Source organism: Anser cygnoides, chromosome Z (genome assembly GCF_040182565.1).
Source record: "Anser cygnoides isolate HZ-2024a breed goose chromosome Z, Taihu_goose_T2T_genome, whole genome shotgun sequence".
Classification (NCBI taxonomy): domain Eukaryota; kingdom Metazoa; phylum Chordata; class Aves; order Anseriformes; family Anatidae; genus Anser; species Anser cygnoides.
This window is the reverse complement of record NC_089912.1, coordinates 14,360,073-14,381,772: the sequence shown is the minus strand read 5'-3', so window position 1 is coordinate 14,381,772 and position 21,700 is coordinate 14,360,073. Positions and strand designations below refer to the sequence as shown.

Sequence of the window (21,700 nt, the reverse complement as noted above, 5' to 3'; positions counted from 1 at the left end):
TATATTACCTTAGAGACAGCAGTGAGGTAAGAGAATAGCATATGAGACTATTTATTCTTAAGGAGGAATTCAAAGTATATAAATACAGGGCTGAGTTGCCCCGATAAATTAGTGTAAACTGAATGAAGTTACTTAAATGCTCGCTCTCAAATTATTTTTTTTAACAAAATGTATCATGGGAGCATACTTTTCAACAGGGAGCGTGTTTTTCAATACTCAGCTCAACCAATCAGTGAGCAATGCGGTCTGAATTCAAGTGCTGACCCTGCACGCAAGTGATGTTGGTCTAGACCTCCTCAGGTCCCTTCCAACCAGTTATTCCGTGACTGCATTATTCTTCACAGAAAAAATTTAAAAGGCCTGATACCACAGGTCCAGTTGTGAAACTGTCACAATTCTTTGGCTTTAAAAAGCTGTAGGACAGCTGAGTGTAAGGAGCAAAGGGTCCTCTGATAAAAGCAGTTGTCTTGACTGAGGTCTTAAGGACAGAGAGGCGAGAGCTAGATTTAGGATTACTTGTAGAAAGAAACTTCAGAATATTATAAGTGAGTTGTGTGATACTTAAGCCCCTCAGACTATTTTTTTTTCAGCAAATCTACAGCTTGAGAGTACACAGGTACCTAAGAGTGCACATGGAGCAAAATGTAGCAATACTTACGTTATTTTTATTAACTTTACTCCATCTTTATACGGTTTATACTCTCAGTTTACATGATTTTCCGGGGATTATACAAAAAAGCTTCTGAAAAGAAAAAAACAACAACAAAAAAAAAACTTCCTCCTTGACTTCTCTAACATCTCTAAATTCTAAATCTTAACTAATCTAAGCCCGTCCCTTTAATGTGATGAGCGAATTTCATGATTCCAGGAAGAAAAAAAACATATAAGCTCAGACCTTCTTAAATGTCTTGTCAGTTAGATATATTACTTTTTGGTGACCCATTCTAATTTTGTACATCACAGTGCTTCTGTGTAACACCGAAGGGTTGAGATCGTTTCAAGAGGGGAAGCCAAAACACTGTTATCTTATTTTAAAAATATGTATCTTGGTAATAAATCGTTATTTCTGAGACCAAACCCTGGCCTAGGTGGAAAATATGGATGCTTATTTTAATTTCCTAAACTAAGTATCTGAAGCATTAGTTTAGCTCTTTTATTTACTTGAAGAATGATACTATAGCTGGTTATATAACCAGAAGGAAGAGGATTTTTAATGAAGAATCACTAAATGGTAGAATTTAGCTCTCCAATGTTGTCTGCTTCCTTTTAACTAAATACAAAGGCCAAGTTTTTAATTTTTGTTTTATTAATGCATAATCTGTTACAGTGGTTTTTAAGTTCTTCCCCAGATAATACAAGCCTGCAAAAATAGCAAGTAGGCTTTGGCAAATAACTGAGACATCCAAGACTCCATCTACTCATACAATCTATATGACTGAATGTCAGGATTTACCTCCTGCTGCCTGTGACTACAAGAGCTCTAAAGCTTCCATTATTCACTGAAAGTCATAAGTAAAGGGAAACTTAGGAGACATGTTATGTAACAGACTACACTGCAGTGTTTTGGTTTTTTGTTGTTGTTGCTGCTGTTTTTTTGTGAATGCTTAATGGCAGTTTTTGATTTGCTGTGCACTTAATCTTGAAACCCAAATATAATGAATGGAGAACATGATCTGCTGAAACGTTTCTGACCCTGTTAATCAAATTATTTTATCCAAAGACTTGAAAGCCACCGTTTATTTTTTTATTTTATTTTATTTTATTTGTTCAGTTGTTATTGTTTTATTTTTAATTTTTTGTTGCTGTTGGTTTACTCAGGTTGATATGAAGATAACAGTCTGGAGCAGGGAAGTGGTGGAATACTACCACCAAAAGTGCGAGCAATGAGCAGTTTCAACCTGGTAAGTTTCTGTTAATTTTTTCACTTGTGACCATTCTTCCATAAGGGATCTTATTCATGTTTGCTGTAACATCTCAGCTGGTGTTGGTTGTTATTCTTGTTGTCTGTATTGAACTTCATAAACTTTCCCTTCTGTGTTAACAAATCGTTAGTACTCAATATGTCATGACCTGTTTGTCATGTACCCAAGCATTTTCAGTCCCCAGCCACAGAAATTATTTTCTAATAATTCAAATATGTTCACAATAATCCCAAATTTTGGCCTCTTGTGTCAGGACTAGATGCTGAAATGTTATTGTTTGTTTTATTCCGATTTTCAGGGTTTTTGTTTTGTTTTGTTTTGTTTTTTGTTTAATCAAGAAAATCATGCACTTAAATTTTAAAAATAATGTTCTAGGATTTCAAAATATGCTTTTAAAACATTTACTTATCCTACTCTTATGCTGAAGAATGTTTGATTCAGGTGAGTTGCCATTTTATGAAAGAGCAGTCTGTGCTATTTCTTGCAGGAGGAAAAGTAGTTAGAAGCATTTATGGAGAATAGTCTCCAAGCTCCCTCAGAAAGTATAATTAGTCCTAGTAGTGTTTATAAACTAGCATATCAGTGACAAGCACAACCTTCAGCTAATAAAGGACAATGCTGAGAAGTTGTAAGGTAGTTTTATAAATTCAAAAGGAATTCAGATGAGCTGCAGCATTTAATAGTGCAACGATTTCAAATTTATAACCTGAAAATATGAAAACAATGTCACTGGAACCTGACAAAACATAAGGCCATAATCTGTATGGCCTAAGAACTGATTTACAAAGATATTAAATTTGTCAGCAAAGAAATATGTGATAAGGAGTTGTACACTTCTGTCAAGGTGGGTCTTATCTGATCCCCATTTTCATGTGTATGTGTATGCATACTCAATTATATATCTGTATTTATAGAGCTTCTATTGATAAATGGACTATCTATATCTTTTTTTTAAAAGAAATGCATTTTTTCTTTTGAATTTGACTATTGTATCAGTAGTGACAATTCATCAACAATGCTTCACCACTGTACTGGGTTTGCAAATGTACCAAATAATAATGAAGGTGTAAGAAAACCCCGACAAAAAATAAGTTCATTGACTCTGCCTTGTGCTCACTGGTAGGAGGTAGAGTCATCAAAATGTTAATAGTAGGGAAACACAAGAAATATGGCTGTATCGCTCAGGAAGGAGATTTCTTTTCTTTTAATAGGAACTTAATTGAACTGTTTGATCTGTCCAAGCTAAATAGTGAGTCCACTAATATTGTAATAACTATGCTGACTCAATCCCCCTCTTGTCCTTATAAAACCACTCGCTGTCACTTCTCTTTATGAAGCACCATGAATCTTGCTGGGTCCCTAAAATCCCACTTGCACTGCATACAGGTATTTACATATTGTCTCCTTAGAGATTTGCAAAGAAGATGACAATTCTGGGAATTAGCATGTATTCAGTTCTTGTGCATAAATGGAGATGGTCTTGTTGGGGCATTTTTATTGTACCCTTTGAGATGAATTAAACACACATCTGTGCTTAAATACAAAGAGGGCTAATGAACAATGCATTGTACAGAGTCCTATGAGTCTGCAGAGATATGTCATGCACTGGCCCCTTACACACGCTTGTCCCATCATCAGTCCCATAAGCGTTGGCACGGGGCACCTTAGCCCCCTGCTGGGTTCATCCCCAGCCCCACTGCCCAGGGGTGGTTCCTGAGCAATCACATTGCACCATTGCTACAGCACAAAGCCCCAGCCCTGTCTTATCTCCTCAGCAAGGGAAATCTCACTCCCTGACATAGAGTCCTTCTGTCTCTGGTGTCCCTGCTCCCCCAGTTTAACCCCTCCTGCAACCAAACTTTCTTGCCCTCTGTGCTAGATCATTCCTTGGTCACAAATTACCATTGCTGAGCAGTTACAGCTTTATTTTCCCCCATGGTCTACTATGTGGAGAAAAAAAAAAAAAAAAGTACTATTTTTTGGTTGGTTGCATTTCTCTTGCTTTGTTTCTGCAGGTTTAGGAGTGATTTTTGCTCTAGATATTAGACTTGCCCTGGCACTTAATAGGATTTTCTTGCCTTAAAATCAGCGCTTCTTATACATGTTTCAAGTATCATAAAAATAGGGTGGTCTCCCATCACCATGTTTGAATTGTCAGTCAGTCCTCCTCTAAGCTTCTCACTTTCTGGAAAGTAAAATACATCTAGATTATCTATTTGGAGAAGCAGGAAATACTTTTTATTCTGTTAATCAAAAGAGAGAATTTTGCATGGATTGCATTTACTTGCATACCTTATTTTAGGGTAGATGAAGAAGGTACCTTTCAGACTTATCTGGAAGACAAACTATTTTCATTTTACATCATTTTACTCTTCTGAAATTTTTGTGTCTTATGTCATTAGTCAAAATAAGTACATGAGTGAATAATAAATCAACAGTAGTTTAGGAGTCTTGGCGTGACTGGCTTTCTGCAAATCAGTCCTTAGATTCCAAAATGCCTTGCAGGACCCCGTCATGGTGCCTGTGATGTGTGCCCTAACAATGTCACAGATTAGCTTTAGCCATGCCCAACATTAGAAATTGTTGGTTGCAATAATATGTTGTATTTGTGTCTATGCTATGTTTCAAATAAAATGAAAGGAGTCTTAATTTTTCAGATAAATCTTTATTTTAGACAATTTACAGTTTTTAAGATTAGAGTAGCAAAGTGAAAATGATATATCACTGGAAGGTTATAACAGAAGTAGAAACAAACAAACAAACAAAAAGTGAGTTGTGCTCACTTGAAAAACAATCAGTGATTCTTATGCACTTGTGACTTCTTTTCCTGTTGACTGTTGTGGGCATTACTGCATATTTGAGAACTGTCACCTCCCCAGTTCACTGAAATTCAGTCACTTACCTTGTCTTTGCTTTTGTGTTCAGAGTGTTGGGCTCATGTGAACCTTACAGCCTCATTTCAGAGTAGAGTGCAACTGCATGTGGATACAACTCACAAGAGCAGAGTGATTTTAAGTGCCCTTTCTTTCATTCCTTATTGGATTACACAGTCTCTCATGGAGGTCATCTACCTCATTCACACCATTTCTTATTTGTATAACAATCATGTCATACAGTTTCTCATCTCTTACTGCTATCAAGCCCACCAATCATGCATTTGTACAAGACAAAATACGAGGTGTGAAGAATCATCTTTGGACCAGGGAATTTTGTTGTATACCCACTCACAGGCATGGTGCCACTGCTCTAGGTCCACACGTTCAGCATGGGTAAGACCACACCGGGAGTCCATTGTCCAGTTTTGGGATCTCCAGTAAAGCACAGACACTGACATACTGGAGTATGTTCAAGGGAGTCCATGGAGACAGGTGGGGGACTGGAGCACTAAGCACATGAGAGAAACTGAGGAAGAGAAGACTGTTTTCTGCAACTACCAGATAGAAGGACAGAGAGAAGACACAGCTAGACTCTTCTCAGATATGCACAGTAGTAGGGCAAGAGGTGACTGGTGCAAGTTGAATTGTGGGAAACTCTTGCTAACTATAAGGAGTTTTTTGCATGGTTGTCTGTTTGCTTCATTTCTTAAGCATAAGTTGATCAGATACTGGAGCAGTTTGTCCAGAGATACTGTGAGATCTCCATTCTTGGAGATGTTAAAGACTAAACTGGGCACAATCCTGAGCGTCTTGATCTCTTAGATGTGTTTTGAGAAGTCAGTTGGACCAGCTGACCTAGAGCAGTCCCTCCATTTCTAAATTATCCTGTGGGTTTGTGATTCTGTAGTTAGCATTGTTCCCAAGAAGTAGGGAAAAGCCAAGAAAGCCTTCTGAGCTATTTTGCTCAATCAGTTTTACTAACCACTTTAAGCAATTAGTTGTGAAAATGTTGACTAAACCAACGTGAAATGTGTCTTTTCCTACTTCTTGTTACAGTAATTAGAATATTAAAATCTTACAGATTTTGGACAATGTACAGATACGGGATAGATTAATGTGCTTCTAGTAGACACCTTAGACATTTGTAATGGCAAACATTTCCTTTAAACATCTGCCCTCCTTTCTTATTGAGAAAAGAAAAAAAAAAAAAGAAGAAAAAAAAAAGTATGAATTCCTGGTTGCCAACATGAGCTAGCCAGATCTAATCGAGTAAAGATTTTGAAAATAATCAACTTTTTTTGACTTTCCAATGTGGAGAGTTGGATGAAGATATTATTGTTGCATCTTCAGTGTTGGTGGCAGGTAAGAAGACAGAAAGGAATTAGGAGAGACGTGAAATGTTTGGCATTGTACAGTTTTTTGTTTTGTACAGTTGGCATTTCATATAATTTACAAGGCTAGATAATCATTGGTAAAAGATCTTATTTAATGAACCTGGTTTAGGTGGATTGTTTTTTCATGTTTTTCATGTGACTTTCATGTGACTTTTTTCATGGCTTGCCCTAACTACCTTTTACTTCTGCCTGGCATAATGCGCAGTTCTTAGATTTTCTATTCCCAGGGCTCATTTTCTAAGCTAGAGACGTTTAAGCATAGAATAAAGTCATGCTATGGTACTTCTGCAGTTTTTAATGCATATTAAGGGGCTTCTCTAGATATACCCATATCTGGAGATCTTTTCGGGGTGATGGTGCAGGGTTGAATAATATCATTTCCATTTTCTAGAGCAGTGGTCTCCAAACATTTTTTTATCATGCAGTGCTATCAGTAATTTTATTTTTTTTTTAGCATGTATATACCCAATATCTGCATGCTTGTTTATTTACAAATTATACATATGTATAACTGAAGTTATAATATTTTCTTCATGTATTCAGCAGATTGTCTTGCATACCCCGTGGTGTGCATGCACTCACCCACTTCAGAGACCACTGCTCAAGAGGAGATTTGAAAATATAGTCAGAGTAGACAAGTCATATTTACCACTGTTTGGATGCACTACCTATGTGAGTATTGGAGAATACCATATCACTTTTGAAACTTCCAGGATGCTTCAGAAAGTTACTGCTTTCAGTGGGAGGTTGCAGCTTCTGATAACATCTGCTGCACTGTATTACACTATCATTCCTTATTTTGTGGAAGGCCAAAGTGCTGTATTAGTTCAGTCCATGTACTTTGGTATAAAGTAAGCATGCATACATAATATATTGTTGCTGTTCGTCACTGAGGGTGAGGATCTCTGTAGTTTAGCAAAGATATGAAAAAGGCAAAGCAATACACACTTCTTCAATTCTTTGCTGTTATTTGTTGTTTGATGTCCTTTTACTCCGTAGGTAGTCCAGCTGAATCTGCTCAGATAGTTGTTTCTTTGAGGGCAGGATTGCTTAAAACCAGAATGTTAGAACACTGTAATGCTAAATCTGTCATCTGTATTTATTACCGTGATTTTGTATGGTCTCTTACCAGTGACCAGGTTATGGTGGATTTTCTTAAGATAGATAAGAAGTGTTATCATTCTACCAAGTATGCAACAAATGTTTCATTTGCCATTTAGGACTGACAAACCCAAGCAATTACTAGGTTTCATTTTATTAAAAGGTAATTGGGAGAGACTGAAACTACTGCGGGGAAAGTAACAAAAGTCTTAATAGCTGTCTTTGGTTAAGAGCTTTTTGTCTTCCCTTTGGAATAAGGAGCAAGGAAGGGGAAAAAAAGAATCATGAAAGAAAGGGAAGAGCTTTCATCCTGAGTATGAGAAATGGACTCCGGAAACTCCCAAGGCTAAGTAACACTGAAATGGAGGTCTGAGCTATCAACCTAAAAATTGTCAGAAATCAAAAACAAAAACAAAACAAAACAAAAAAAACCACTTGCTGTCCACTTGCTAAAACACAACTGTTCTAGTCATTTCTTATTTCAGAACTGTCTCCAAATTCGTACTTAAGAAAAAAAGCATTTACTTCACTAGCTTGAAACTTGCGCTCTTTGTAAGACAGGCTAGTGTTTAAAGTTCATTAACATGATTATGACAGATCAGTATTTAGTAAAGGCATCTGAAACAAATAGGGTAGTATGAGATCACACTAGTGTGTGATCTCAACCAATGTGCAAAAATGCTTTGCAGTACAGGGTTTTCAAACAGTAGGATAAGAGGAGAAACTTCCCAAGTCACTTTAAGAAGAGCAGACAAAAAAGAGGCAGACCGTGATATTGTACTTTCTCACAGCTAGTATGTGTGTTTTCTAAAAAAAAAATATAAAAAGAGAAAAGGAAAGTGCAGGCAGATTTGTCTCCTCTGGAAACTCTGCCAGAGAAGCTGGTGGCTTTCAGCATATTACGAGTAGAAGCTGAACAAGGTTTAGTATAAAGGTAGATACATTTATTTCTCTTATAATATGCAATTAATATTTCTAATCCCTATTGTCCTTGCTGCTTCAATAGACCCTGCTCAATAGACACGCACAAAAGAGCTTTACATTTTACATCGACAATGGTTTATGCTCATTACTGATGTTTGTAGTGACAAAAATATTTTACACAGCTTGATTGGCTTTCTGTAAGGAAGGCAGGGTGGAGTGCCAAGTGATCTAAAAGCTAGGTTTCACTACTTAAGGCAAAATATTTGAGTATTCACTTCATTCACTTCCAAATAGATCTGACCATGTGCTATCGAAAAAAAATATATATATGTTGGGAAAGAAGTTACAGCACGGACCTGAAAGCCAATAACCATTTCTGTAAATTTTTTCTTTTGCCATGATAGGAATCCTAGTAGAGAGCTTAGATTTCCTATGCAGTGTACAGAAAATGCCCTGCATGTTTTTGAAGTTTATTTTACATTCATACTGTGCACACTAAGCTTCTGCACCTAAAGCTGAAATAATAGTAAAATAAAGACTAGGTAGAAGAAATACACCTAACATGTAGAAGAAATACAACTAATTAAAAACTTAGTTGTGCTAAAGAACAAAGTAAGGATTCAGTCTTGGGAGACTGGAAACTGTAAGTAGTTCAGCTTTGAGAAGACTCTTAGGTAGTAAGATTTTACGCGCTTGTGATGGTTTTACCCAGCTGCGCATCTAAGCTCCATCACAACCGCCTTCTCACACACCCCCCCCCCCCAAGGGAAAAGGGCTGAAAATACAATGGAAAGGGCTCAAGGGTTGAGATAAGAACAGAGAGAGATCACGCAACAAGTATCATAACAGGCAAAACAGACTCAGTGTAGGGAGATTAATGTAATTTATTACCTATTACTAACAGGCTAGAGCAGTGAGAAATTTAAACCACAAACACCTTCCTCCACCTATCCTCTTCTGCCTCCTGCCCCCAAGTGGTGCAGGGGAACAGTGAATGGGGGCTTCAGTCAGTCTATAGTACATCATCTCTGCTGCTCCTTCACGGTCCCTGTCTGCCCCTGCTCCCCGTGGGGTCCCTCCCACGGGATGCCGTCCTTCCCGAGCTGAGCCTGCGGGGGCTGCCCGCAGGCAGCAGCTCTTCAAGAACTGCTCCCACACGGCTCCGTATCACGGGGTCCATCCATCCCCCAGGAGCAAACTGCTCCAGCACGGGTCCCCCACGGGCGGCAGCTCCCCCCAGACCCCCTGCTCCTGCGTGGGCTCCTCTCCACGGGCTGCAGCTCCGGCCCGGGGCCTGCTCCTGCGGGGGCTCTCCATGGGCCGCAGCCTCCTCCAGGCCACATCCACCTGCTCCACCGGGGGCTCCTCCACGGGCTGCAGCGTGGAGATCTGCTCCGTGTGGGACCCATGGGCTGCAGGGGGACAGCCTGCTCCACCAGGGGCCTCTCCACAGGCCGCAGGGGAACTGCTGCTGCGTGCCTGGAGCACCTCCTGCCCTCCTGCTGTACTGCCCTTGGGGGCTGCAGGGCTGGCTCTCACTCCTCACTCTCCCAGCTGCTGTTGCCCAGCAGGTTTTTTTGTTTTGTTTTGGTTTTTGTTTGTTTATTTGTGTGGTTTTTTTTTCCTAAAATCTGCTCTCACAGAGGTGCAAACAACATCATTTACTGTCTTGGTTCTAGCCAGCAGTGGGTCCCTTTGGAGCTAGCTGAAACTGGCCCTTACCTATCATAGGACTGGATTCTTCTCAAAGAGGCCACCGCTACAGCCCCCTGTTACCAAAACCTTGCCATGTAAACCCAATAAAACACTCTGGATGTTAAAATGGGAACTGTTGATCAACTAATGAAAATCATAAATTCTGTAAACAGATACTTGAAAATCTGCTTCTACACACTGATCATAATTCTTTGGCAAGCTTGAAGTTGAGCTGGAAATTGAACTCTAAACTTTTGACACTCCTCATTTCTGCTTTTAGTCTGGTTCTTACTATCATTTTTTCCAAAGACAGTTTACAGTAACTTTAAAAGTTAGCCATATAGTTATTTTAGTTTACAGCTCTACTTGTTTGTTGTTTTACTTAAAGGAATCCAAGAAAGACCTAATGGATGTTATTTCTTCTTCATTTGCAAGAGTAGAATAGTAGATTGCTGTCTTAATGTCAGAGGTACAAAGATCAAAGCAATAATTCATCTCTGGTATAGCTTTCCAGACGTCAAACGAATCGTACCAGAGATAAATCTGGCCAATTACTATTTCAAGGAAACAGAGAATAATTTGATTAAAGAGCTATCCCCCACCTCAAAAGTGATTAATTACTGAAAAAGTACTAATCTTAAAAGCACTCCTTCCAATAGGTCATGGAACATGTAGAAAGTATTACTAATGACCACTTAAGCCCTTACTTTTAGCTACTTCAAAATACCATCTAATTTTTGTCACTTATCTTTTCAGTTTCTGTCTGTATGAATAAGTGCTAACTTTTTTTTCCTGACCTTGATCTTCTGTTGGCATTTGTGAAACACCTATCATGTAATAAGGAATTCATTTGCACTTGTAACAGTAATTTATAGCCATTAGCTTTTTTGCTGTCAATCTGTTTTTAAGCATGCTAATTGGAATGAGAAAGAAAGGATGGTCTGGGGAAACTATCAGTAAACATCATAACTGAAGATAGCATTTTATTTATTTTTGTAGTGTGAACATGTACTCTAAGTTTCATTACTAACATTTCAACTATAATATTAAGTATTCCTAGAAGAAATGGCAACACTTCATCTTAAAATATAACCAGTCTTTTTCCTAACATACAAAAAAAAGTCATATGGCATTACTCCAGCAAGCAGTACCATCAAGGCTTCTTCTTGTCTGTTTATTCCACACTTATATACTGATAAAATAGAAATAGTGAAGCTAGCTGCCTTTCCATAGGTACAGACAATGTTTCATAAATAGCATTTGCATAGAGAAGGATCCTGTCTTGGAAAGTGCTGTGCTGAGACATTTTTTCATTTATACTTTGGCTCCTTGTGTTATTCTGACTGAAAAGGTTCTGACAGCATAAAGGCTTTTCTCAAGACCAAATGCTGCCAAGGTTCTTTTGATTCATGGAAGAACTCCATAACTCAAAGCAAATAAGTTATAAAGTAGGTGTGTGGTTTATTTTGGCACCGGGTGCATGCGGGATAGCTCCCAAAGGCATGCGCAACTTAACGTGGCAACTTGCTTTGGTTATATGCAGTAAAAAGTTACATATGCATGAAGTTTCCTAATACACCTATACATATTCGTAACACAGCCCTGCTCTGTATTAAAATTAACTCCAAGAAGTCATTTCCATAAACTCCTCCCATCTGTGCCTGCACAGTGCCTTCTGGTGGTGGTCATCAGGGGGTCGTGGGGATGAAGTCCGATAACTCCTCTTCATCACCACTAGCTGACCCCCAGCCTTTGTACAGACTCAGCTGCTCCTTGGCTCTTGTCCAAACCACAAGGTCAGTCTCAGCTGGTTTTTGAGACAGGTTCCCCATTTTTGTCAGGAAACATCTTCTGTGAGGGGCCCCGAGACTCCTTGTTTCAGTTAATTTGCGTGGTAATAAGCAAAGACACTCAGTAATATCTATTTTAAAGTGATTAAGCAAGCCCCCATTCTTTCATTCCTGGCTTTAATAATTATGATTGTTTTATTTAGAAATCATTAATACAATTAAGCAAGCCCCCATTCTTCTATCCCTGGCTTCACTTTTGTGTAATCTAGATGTCCTAGCATCCATTGTGATGGAAGGTAAATATGACGCAACAAGTGTAAAGGTTACCCATAATATTGTGTCTACTTTCCTTAGCTGAAAAGAGCAGATAAATCTACTTGACTGTTACAGCACTAATTAAATGAGAGTATGTCTTCAAAATCAGTTTCACATTTATTCAGGGCTATAATCTGATACTTCTGTTCAAGTTTAACAGCTCTTTTTATTCACAAATGAGTAAACTGAATGGTATTTGAGCTCACTCTGGAGTTTAAGGTGCATGTCCTATTCACAACTGCATGTTTATTCTGTGTAGCAGCTACAAGTCCTTCTATTAGCACACTATGCTTACATATAGCTAATATTAGTTATCAGTTTAAGTATCTTCAGAGAAGATAATCCAATTCAGGCAAGCCACTCTGATCCTAAATTTTAATGTACATTTCTGGACTTTTTTTCATGATTTAGAAGTAGAATTGAAGATTCCTCAGATTTTCAGATTCTACTTTATTTCTGTTTTATTTCTTCATATCAGTTTTCTCTAGCTATTTTTGAATCATCTCTTTGGCAGAGAAAGTGTTATAAAATCAGTGGGGGACAGGTTGCTCTCTGATCTTTTAATTTAGTAAAGGGATAAAAAGGTGTTTTTTAGATGCTTTGCAAACAGTAGGGGTGGGTGGGTGGAGGAGTCATGAAAGACAGGCAGAGCAGAGGAGCTCAGAAAGTAGGTCAATAGTGTAGCAGGAAGAAGTAAAACAGAATAAAACTGAAATGAGAATAAAGACTAGATTGGTAAAAACGATACAAAGGTGGTGAGAAAGGAAAAGACAAAAGTCTGAAGTTAGATAGCATGTAGTATACCTTCAGTGTCTGGTTACTCCTGCATAATAATGCACACGTTCTATATCAGTCCTATCATAAAATCTTGAATTTCAACACCTTACGAACAAGCAAATGAAAAAATATGTTTCAAGTGTTTGGCAGCATTTCTCTATTCCCTTAAAATATAGGTCCAAAATCATAATGTCCACTGCCCAACCTGTGCTGAAGCCATAAGTTACCAAAAAAGGCATGTCAGCACTGCACTCGTCTGATGTCATAGATGCGTGATTCTCTTCCCACCAGAAAAGATCTGTAGTTTGGGGACATCATGAAAATGTTTTAAGTATAACCCGTATCAGTTCTTGGCTTCTTTGTTCAACTGGTTCCCCTTTTTGAAGGGAGATTTTGTGATCATGATGTGATAGGGCAATAGCTGGATCTCCTGTGACTTCCATAACTTCCACAGACCAGTTATTTAGAGGAGGTAATCTCAAGCATTAGCAGTCCGGAAACACAGAGGTCACAAAATTTGTGCTAAAAGCCCTCTGAGAATTGCAATTCACGCACTGTTCTATGTCTCCTTTATCATTCTTTCAGTTTCATCTGTACAAATAAATATTCAGTAAATATTCTAGATATATTCTAGATAATAGATATATTAATAGATAAAGATAATAGATATATTGATAGATATTTAGATATATACTAGAATATATCTAAATATTCTAAATAAATAGTCAGTAAATATTCTGAGCCTTTTGTGTTGATCTATTCCTCCAAAAAGGCCTTAATTAAAGCTCTATGGAAACAAGTCTGATTCAGGTAAACTCTTATTCCACTTTTAAGAATTTCTCCATAATTTGCAGGATTAGAATTATAGAATCATAGAATGGTTTGGGTTGGAAGGGGCCTTAAAAATCACCTAACTCCAGCCCTCCTGCCATGGGCAGGGATGCCGCCCACTAGATCAGGTTGGCCAAGACACCATCCAGCCTGGCCTTGAACACCTCCAGGGATGGAGCATCCACAGCTTCCCTTGGCAACCTGTTTCAGTGCCTCACTAGCCTTACAGTGAAGAATTTCCTCCTAAAGTCTAATCTAAATCTATCCTCTTTTAGTTTAAGACCATCCCCCCCTTGTCCTATCATTATCCACCCGAGTAAAGAGTCCTTCTCCATCCTTTTTATAAGATCTCTTTAGGTACTGAAAGGCCAAAATGAGATCTCCCTGAAGCCTTCTCTTCTACAAACTGAACATAGAATCACAGAATCATCCCCAGCTCTCTCAGCCTTTCTTCATAGGAGACGTGCTCCAGCCCTCTGAGCATCTTTGCAGCCCTCCTCTAGACTCGCTCTAGCAGGTCCACATCTTTTAGAGCTTACGTTTAAAACTTATTTTGATTGTGTGCTTCAACATTTTATAGAATTGCACCCAGTCTTCACCTGGTTTGGAGAAGGTATAACCATTTAATTATGTTCAGATGAGCCATGTGATGTCTGAAGAACAGAAAGTCAAATTAAGGAAACTTGAGTGTCTGAAGTTTAACTACTCTATCCTCTTTTTCTAGTGCAGATTTTCTAAGTGGGAAAGTTTCTATTATGTGAAATTGCAAAACCTTTTTACTGTCTATTCTGGTATCTTTATTGCCAAGAGTGTGCTTCATAATAAAATAGTAGCAGCTTGAGGTAAGATTCGCCTTGCCAATTAACTATTAAATACAGGGGAAAGAAGCATGTCTTGACCTGTGAAGCAGTAGCGTAAGGTCCACAATCTCATTTCTGGATTTAATGTCCAGGGTGTATATGTACCTATTCTGTAACATCCAGTTTATTATTGATTATGTTTTATTTTACACCTACTGGTAAACATACAAGCAAAATTGCTGTATGCTTCAATGACTTTTGAATACTAATACCAAAAAAAAAAAAAATAGATTTTAGGAAATTCTGAGACAGTACAAGTCATCTGAATATAAATAGGAAAAAAAAAAAAAACAGAAAAAAAAAGTCCTGAGAGCTTTATATTAAAAAGCATTTTTAAGTTTAAGACCTCGGACATATGCTGCATTGTCTATGAGCCAAATTTAAGAGTGATTTACTGTACTTTCAGAGTAGTAGGCTTATCAGTTCATAAATTTATGCTACAACAACTTCCCCAACAGATTGCTCCCTACCTAGAGGAAATCCTGAAAAACACTGCTCAAAATCAGTAATTATGGTCCTCTTTGTAATTTGCCATGTAAAATAATCTTGTTGAAATATGCTTTGTTGTACCCTGCCTAGATAGTTAATTCTTTTCAAAGAGAATGCTTAGCTGAGTTATGTTATTAATCAAAATCTATGCCTCCAGCAACAATTTCTACCAGAAAATAAAATAAAATATAGAAATTGTACAAAGCAAAATGAAGCTGTAATACGAAAACTGTGCACAATCTTGATCCTTTTGATTCTACCTGACAGAAAAAGAAAAAAAAAAAAGTTTTATTGCCAGCACTAATGTATAAATTAGCTCTCTGGATTGCAAGATGGTACTATAGAAGGCAATTGCTAACGAAAGTGAGGATTTAAGTTTGCATTTTGTAATTTAATGTCCTTAATTTATCAGTAGGTTGAGATTATTATTCAATAGTCCTATACATTTAAACATTTCAATTAAAGTAACTTTTTAGTTTTCTGCCACATGAGTTGGTACTAGAGCTGATTTCTTCTTTTTGGAAGAGACACAAAGCACTTCTCAATTTGTAATATATTTGCAGACAGGAAAGAATTATTTTTCCATCTTGCTGATAAACAAGTCCGTCTTGCTGTTTCTGCCCAAAGCATTACCTTCACAAGTTGAAGTTTTCTGGCAACATTGCATGAAAAAAAAATATTCTGGCAATATTTCATCTCTGCCACCATAACGTGTTTGGCTAAACTAAATGTAATCAAAAAAGGAAATGGAGAAATTTGGCAAGGTCCGCTCCAGGACAGAGAAAAGAGGTGGATTGGATGCAGCACTTTTAAGAGCTAAATTTCGTATTCGTTTAATGAGGAATTTCTGTGAGGTTCTCTTTTGGTTTTAATAGCTGTAAAAGGTAGCAGGTTTTTTTGTTTTTGTTTTGTTTTGTTTTGTTTTTGTGGTAAAAAGTATTCTGACAGCCCTGGAAATCCTATTAAAAGCAAAAATATTTTTGTCCTAGTCCTTGACCATTCCTTGGAAAAAAAAGGGGGGGGGGGGAGGGGAAGATCTGAGTGCTTTATTTCTGTTGCAATGGTTCTACAATCTACTGCTGTAAGGACTAACGTCAGAGAAAGAACAAGAAACATGAGTTGGCTATCCATATGAATAAGCAGTGAAAATCTTTGAAATTACATAGCTATTGCATAAATGAAAATAAGAGTGAATAAAGAGGAGAGAGAGCCATCTCAGCATATGGGAAAATCCAGATCTGTGTGTGCTCGAGACAATCCTACAAGAAGGAAAGAATACATTCTCAGGTGCCCTCTCATCATCTTGGGCTTAGGACTTACACCACAGGATACTCCTGCTAAATTAATTAAGCACTTTCTGTTCCAAGGGCAGTCTGAGAAGATGCAGGTAGATGTGAGGAACATTTTCACTAAGTGCTGGAGTCCTGAAGTCTTTTATGCTGCTGTCCATCTCTGTGCTTCTGACAGGTAGCAGAGAGGCATTCAGCAGGTTACCTGGGCCAGCTTTTAGCATTCCTGCAATAACTGCATTAAAACTAGAAGTAGTGAGCTCTTCTCCTTCAGCTTTCACTACTTACTGTCCACTGATCTTCCTTCCCTACCTCCATGGGTCTTGGCTCAAGATAGTGAGTCTTATAAGCACTGCTTCTTCCAGGGACATTCCAAGTAAACTTTCATTTTCTTCTATTCACATAACTTTGTTTTCAAATCTAGTTCACTTTCTTGCCAGACACTCTTTCCTTTCTAATGGACCGTATCATAATGAAAATTACAAATTCTTTACACCTAAAAGCAAAGGAATTCATTTAGTTAATGCAGGACTAGGCAGATAATGTGTAATAATTATGGCTAATGTGTCACAAGAGGCAATAAATACAGATAGTAAGATGTACAACAGACATTTCCAGTAATGTGAAATATATTCCTTGTATCTCTTTTAGTTCATTTCAGTATGTAAATTTATCCTTTTAAGGCTATGCAGCTGTTGTCAGATTAAAAATGTATCTGCAGCCTACTAAGATACAGCATAACTTTCCATCAATAAACTTCACAGAGAGGAAACAATTAATAAAATCAGAATATTCACTGGAAATAATATACCACTCCATTATGAATCTACAGATGTGTAAAACACATACACACATAACCTACATTCATGGATGCATGCATATTTGCTTTTGTGAAGGACCAGCAGCTGCTCTCTAGGGTGACGATGTCTTTTAGGAAGCTGATCAGAGTCCATTTTCTTCTCTGCCTATTGATTGTGTGAAAGGCATCAAGCAAAACAAAAGTGCTTTGCTTCTAATTATGCATTATTATGAATTTCAAATACAAAGTTAGAATTGTATCTGCAGTAAATGGGTGAAATCCTCTGAGGGTTTTTCACCAGCATATAATTTTATTAGAATTCATTAAATCACTGTAGAGGGGAAAAAAAAGAAAAACACCAGGGAGGGTTTTTCCTCTTAGCATTTATGTTAGCTACTTCAAATTAAATACTTGAAATATTTTTTCGAAGTTTTTCTGCCTTGTCTTTCATGATGGTTTGGCTTGCTATTTCATAGCAAGGCAATACCAATTTGATATAAAATTTCAATGAAAATATTCTCAAGTTCTGAAGAGATACAAGTATGGCTTTGTATCTCATTTCTGCACTCTACTGAATGTAGCTCTGTTTAAAAGAATGTCTTTGTAGGGCAGTAAAATATTGAAGGACTAGCACATATTAAATATTTGCTGCAGTCTCAAAATGAAATCCAATTGTATACCTTGGCATACCAAAGCTTTAACACTTAGCTGCAAAAGTTCAGTAGTTTCATAGGGGTTTTGTGCCTTTTTTATACTCTTTGTCTTATTTCATTGCTGGTATAACTCGACAGCACTGAAATTTGAGAAGTTCTGTGTAATCTCACCATTATTATTTACTGCATTTTCTCTTTTGCGTTTGTACTGAATTGTAGTTCTCCTGGAATCAAATGCTTCCACCTGAGTCATAATGCTGATAGTGATTGACACTTGGAACGTGTGATGCACGGGTAACTCAACCCTTCCATAATTGTGCCTCTTCTAGACAGAGGAAAGTTTGGAAATAAGTAACCAATGAGTCTTTTGACACAGTCATCTACAGAGTTAAGAAAAATCTTGGTTTGCTACAGTGGTGAAAAAGTGGTTTACATCTTTGTAATCACCTGTGTACTGATATTTAGGAGGTTAAAGATGTGAGGAATTTGATTTCACAACTTGATTTTCAAGTTGTATTAACCCCTTTTGTTTTCTCTTTAGCTTCCATGAATTTCTTTTGGAGAAGCAGCAAGCATGTTCAAAAGGTTGACCAAGGAAAAACAGGTTTTGTGCTTGTTTTCTTTAGGGAAACAAAGTCTGCCAAATGATAAGCTCTTGTTGCACACCTGAGCACAGGATTTCCTTAAACTGAAGTCTGTTTCATGGCAAAGCATAAGAGCTCCAGAGAGAGTTGCTTCATTTGCCAAGTCAAGCAATGAAATTGTGCAAACTTACATGATGGAACCACTTGGGGACAGGCATAAATTTTAACATGCTGCAGCTATTGGGCTGCCCATGCTCAGTATGCTTTTTTGGTATAAGCTGAAGATGAAAGCTGTTGTATAACTAATCAGCATAAACAAGAGAAAAAAAAAAAAAAGGAAGAAAGTAACATCAGCTTTTTGACATTATGAATGTTTAAGAAATATTGATTTGGAAATAGCCTGACTCCTATTGTTCCATCATAAATACAGAGACTTTTTTGAGTGCCTAGGATGAAATATTGTGATGTTTGGTTTAATCAGTGCCCTAGCATTGATTAAAAATTGTTCTAGTTAGACATTGACAGAACTTAACAGACTGATATGGAAAAGTTTAAGTCAGGTAAAGGAAGTAACAGTTTTTGTCTTCTCCATCACACATGAGGAACAAGATACTCTTAATAAAAATATCTTAAAGTTGTTTTTTTCCCTTAAAAAGTCAAAAAAAAAAAAAAACAGTTTCTAATTAGCACTACTTATAACATCCACATAGATGAGAAGACAGTAGTTACACAGTCTTGCCTTTCCTTTCTATAGAGAAAATATCTATACATTGTTGAGTCTCTGTCCTCTCTGAAACTGCAGGAAGTATCAAGGCCTTTAAGTCTCACATCTCAAATGGCACAGAATGGATAGCAAAACTGAGACAGAATGTTTCATATATCTGTTGCAATTTCTTATAAAATTTGTTGCAAATACTGTGACCAAAACCTTGTAGACCATACAGATTGATTTCATGTTGTCTGAGTGCCTCACAGAAATCAAGATTTTTTCCAAATTCTCATAAAAAAAATTGGAAACATTTTGTCCTCTCCATGTGTTATCTGAAGTGGTAAACTATACAGTATGATAGTTGTTAATCACAGGTATAGTTCTCCTCTGGCTTTTTGACTAGCTTCTTTTTCAGACATTAGGAAGGGTCAATAAATAGCAATTAACTTTTCAAACAGGGACACTTAGGAGGATCCTAGATCTAAAATTAGACCTCTCCGTTAAAAAATCTTGCCTCAAAACTTAAATGCTTGGATTTCCCTTGCTGGCACTAATGCTGTTAATAAACCTCAGGGCCTTAAGCTCTCTTCTCATTTATACGTTCCCTTCTTCTCCCCTGTGAAAAGAGTGTTCCAGATGAATCCTCTTGCCTTATCAAGGCTATACCCACTGCATTCCTTCTTTATTATAACAGATTGCAGTGCAACTTTGGTAATTGCAAGAGACAGCTGGGTAGTGGGGCTTAAAATGCTACGGGAGGAAGCAAATCCTTCTGACAGTATCCTGACTCTTCCCTTCTTATATTTTTATGAGTGCAGTTCTTTTGGAATTGGTGCCACATTTGTTGATGAAGCCATTTCTCACAGATTCTTTTAGTTTTTCTTGCACTGTTTCTTTGCCATTTGATTAATACTTTTACCATATACTGCCCTAATGACATTTCTGTAGGAAATGAGTATTTGAGTTGTGTCAAAAATAAAGAAGTCTCTTTGAAAGATGTTTTCTGTTTTGTATTCTGATTATGACTCTCTTTTTGAATGCTTATCCCAGCTTGTCCATCAGCTCTCTGTCTGAGATGTCTTTCATTCTTTGGAGGTATCATTTTTAAATAATAATAATTATAATAATGTTGAAAGTAGGGGATGTGCAGTTAACTGTCATCTTATGAGCAGCCTTTCTGACCCTGAATTAATTAGTTGTTTTAAGTTCAACTCATAGTGGTTTTTTTTTGTTGTTGTTGTTGTTTTCCTTTACTAATATTTTGTCTGCTTTAAACACATAAGAAAATATGTTTTAGAACTCTAGATGTTCTTGTCAGTGAAAGCATGATTGATCTGAAGGACATTCATCTTATAAATGGTAGATGTAGTCAAGCTAAATCACGACTCTGTTTCCTCCAGTGTTCTTTTGCAGTAATTAAAATAATCTGAATTGAAACACCAGTATCCCTGTGTCTTAAAAGTTCAATTAATAAGATTAAAGTATATCTCCTCAAAGCATTTTTCTCTTATGTATCCATGATACATGGGACATAAATGCAGTCAAAATAAGGATAGACTTAAGCTCTGAAAGCACTCAACCTTCTCTTCATTAGTTCTACAGTTGCAGTGACAGTGTATGTGAGTTCAATTATTGTGTGTGGTCTGAGTCATGAAATCAGTAATGGTTAACATGAGCTGGAAAAGATTATAGGTGTCACACTTGCACAATGATAGAGGTTGCAATACCTAAGTTTCTAAACTGATGAGTTCCTTTTTCTGTATGCTAAAAAAAAAAAGGGACAGTTAATGTATAGCTACAGCATATGGTCAGTATGAGATGACTGGAATAATTATGAATAGTTTATTATAAATAGGTTTTTTTGTTTGTTTATTTGTTTTACTATTTTACTTAAAAATACTTTCTTGGACATAATTTTGCATAAGAAATCAGGATAGTCATCAGAATTGGCACAAAATTCATTTGGATTATTTTTAAGTATATTTTGCCCTCAGTGTTCAGTGAATAATCTGGGACTACATATTCTTCACCAGAGAAAAGTTCTTGAACTTGTACCTTCAACAGTTAACACCAGTGCTGAAACTGTGGGTGACCCACTAGACACTGAGAATTAGTGTTAAGGCTTTTTTAACATGGCCTCAGTGAAAAGCTGGTGAAGTCAGTTTTGAAAGTCCCCACTGACTCTGGAGGGCTCTTTGTCTTCGTTTCCAGGCTTCAGCCAGGTGCATTCACCTGGGTCCAGTTTGTGCTCTTTCCTGATGTGTTTCATGAAGAGTGAATACGTATTGCAATGCAACCCCTTGCAGTCTGGTCACATAGCTGCTCCCCAGCTTCTCCTTCAGCTGTCTCTGCTTGTAGTACCCTGACAGATTTTCCTCACCATCAGTTTTCCTGCCTCTGTTGTGACAACAGTTCTTGGGGAAAAAAAAAAAAAAAAGTTATCTCTTGGGACATATCTTCTTTGGGTTTTGTTTTGTCCTCAGAACAGAGAAGGACTTTCATTGTGCACCTCCGCCAAAAGTTTGAGGTCACTATTCAGATATCTACCAGAGTATTCAGCTCCGGCAGATATCAAGTACCCTAATCCCAAACCGTTATATTCCATTTGCTCAGGGAATCAGTGAGGGATTGTCTATGTTTCCGAACCTCAGTGTGTTTAAGGACTGTCTGTATTTTTATCCAGATATGAATA

General features: G+C 37.4%; 1 protein-coding gene across 3 annotated transcripts in view; it reads left to right on the top strand.

Moving 5' to 3' along the window:
- The window catches only part of LINGO2 (leucine rich repeat and Ig domain containing 2), a 545,573-nt gene that overhangs the window by 300,767 nt on the left and 223,106 nt on the right, over positions 1-21,700 (top strand). For all 3 annotated transcript variants that reach the window (XM_066988165.1, XM_066988167.1, XM_066988166.1), the window contains one exon: positions 1,819-1,901. Coding sequence is in view for 1 of the 3 variants with exons in the window: in XM_066988167.1 (XP_066844268.1) it covers positions 1,884-1,901 (18 nt within the window). In the remaining 2 variants the exon portion in view is untranslated. The remainder of the gene's footprint in view (positions 1-1,818; positions 1,902-21,700) is intronic.